The sequence below is a fragment of the Eurypyga helias genome, unplaced genomic scaffold (genome assembly GCF_000690775.1).
Source record: "Eurypyga helias isolate BGI_N326 unplaced genomic scaffold, ASM69077v1 Scaffold7450, whole genome shotgun sequence".
Lineage (NCBI taxonomy): Eukaryota > Metazoa > Chordata > Aves > Eurypygiformes > Eurypygidae > Eurypyga > Eurypyga helias.
The window spans coordinates 7,190-9,112 of NW_010226211.1; the positions used below are offsets into that span (position 1 = coordinate 7,190).

At 44.6% G+C, this 1,923-nt stretch overlaps 1 protein-coding gene across 1 annotated transcript; it reads right to left on the reverse strand.

Annotated features, from left to right (window-relative positions):
• Nucleotides 1–209: 209 nt before the first annotated feature.
• Nucleotides 210–1,474, reverse strand: USMG5 (up-regulated during skeletal muscle growth 5 homolog (mouse)). The gene is made up of 3 exons (XM_010152054.1): nucleotides 1,381–1,474; nucleotides 1,193–1,288; nucleotides 210–338 (listed from the first exon to the last, which is right to left on the reverse strand). Exons 1-2 carry the CDS (start codon nucleotides 1,465–1,467, stop codon nucleotides 1,196–1,198), a joined length of 180 nt encoding a protein of 59 aa, XP_010150356.1. The 5' UTR covers nucleotides 1,468–1,474; the 3' UTR covers nucleotides 210–338; nucleotides 1,193–1,195.
• Nucleotides 1,475–1,923: the final 449 nt, after the last annotated feature.

Consider the following 1,923-nt stretch of genomic DNA (forward strand, 5'->3'; position numbering starts at 1 on the left):
GGGGCGTGGGGATGCTCTCTGATCAGCTGTGAGCTCTGGGCCAGCACTATGGTCGTGCTGCCTTTCCTACGTTACTACCAGGTGCTCAGAACACTTCAGAAGGTAACAGCAGAAGAGTTTAGTTAGGATAGGAATGACAGGATTCAGCTACTCCATCTCCACTACAAATAACTGGTTTGGACATTAAAAAAAAACCCCACAAAGTCCCACATTTATGCTTTTTTTGCACCGTTTCATATTTCCAAGGAAACAAGTGATTATGTATATTTTATTAGCCACAACAGGTCATCAGCTTGCATTACAGTGACACAGACTGGAGGTTCAGACATGCGAGCAACCTGCCAAGAGAAGAGAGATCAAACATAGCATGCTGTGCACAGCGGTACTCGTGACGGAGCAACCCCTGCCCCACACCCAGACCGGTTTAGGTAGGAGCAGGCACCGTTCAGCACACCCAGGAAGAAGTGACCGATGTCCCTTTAGCGTACAACAAGGATGCTCAAGCTTACTGTTCCCTACTCCTGCTTGCAGACTACGAGGACAGCCCACAGGTGTTTTCAAAATGCCGTTTCGGTGGAAATGTTGTACTTGAGAGTGGCTCTAGAGTTCTACAACACTTGGTTGTGGCTCTGCTAGCCCCGTCAGTTCTATGTGGGCCTTGCACGATCAGGTGTGCAATATATACAGTTCCACTGCATGGTGCTCCTTCACTGTGTTCAGGGGAAGGTTTTAATGCCTGCTCGGAATTTGCCAACATAACTAAGTCCTCAAGTACTACTTTATTATTTCAATACCCTACAAAGCAAGTTATCCTTGTTTTACAGCAAAGGGCAGACCAGAAGCACCTAACAGTTGTAGGCAAAGCCTGACACACCTAGCTGCAACATCCTTCCGTTCCTGAACCCTTGCTTGCTCTTCCTCCCCGCATGCTGCCCCTAGTCCCATTTACTGAGTTAGAAGAACAAAGAGAATACTGGTACCGCAAGCGTTCTGCATCCCCCTTTAACAACCTACTTCACTCAGAACGCCCCAGATAAGCTGATGCTGTAGTTTAGTTTGGGTTTAAAATGCTAAGTATGAAGTTCCCGTGCCTGTGCTTCTCTCTCCCTCTCTCATGACAATGAGCAACTTTTCCTCTGTCACTCTTTCTTCCTGGGCTGGTACTGGTCTCGGAAGAACACCAGCCACTTACCATTTACTTATCTGCCACAGCAGGAGTTTTCTTTTTAGGTCTAAGCTTGAAATACAAGATGAGCATTGCAACGCCTGTGTACGTTGCTATTACATACTGGAAGACATAAAAGTTAAGTTTAGTTTCAGTCTAAACCCCAGAAAACACCATCATACTAGACTAGGAAAGTTAATACACATAGTACATACATTCCTCCTGCCTGTGATGGTGTAGGAATTGAAGTACTTCTGAAATCCAGTGAACTGGTGTTGAGATCCCGAGTCATGGCCAGCCATGGTCACTTGTCCTAACAAGCAATATGAGACAGTTAATGAGTTTTACAGTCAGTTGGATGGAACCAGTACAAAAATCAAACTAAACTCTGCGCTGAACTTCATACTTCCATTGCTATTAAATCAGCTTTCGGGACATTCAAGAGACAACGGATATAGGTAAGGAGCAGGCACATTCAGAGCACTGTACCTTCAGGTACAAAACAGGTGACACAAGGGCAGACAAGGAAACAAGGGTTCTGAAGGGAAGAACATTTAGGATTTTCAGCGTTCATTCAACCACATTTAAACATGAAAAAACCCCAAAAAGTCAATATGATGATGATGACAAAAGGGAAAATTCCTGAAAGCACTTATAAAGAAGAAGCCTGCCAATCCTGCCTACACAGCCACTCAATACAGGCCAATTTCTACATTTGTTCAGGAATCTGCAGTACCTAATTAAGATAAATCTTCATT

Coding starts and splice junctions, on each gene's coding strand:
- USMG5 (XM_010152054.1), bottom strand. CDS start 1,467: ATGGCTGGCCATGACTCGGGATCTCAACACCAGTTCACTGGATTTCAG. Junction 1,289..1,380: donor CCATCACAGGCAGGAGGAAT/GTATGTACTATG, acceptor TATGTCTTCCAG/TATGTAATAGCAACGTACAC.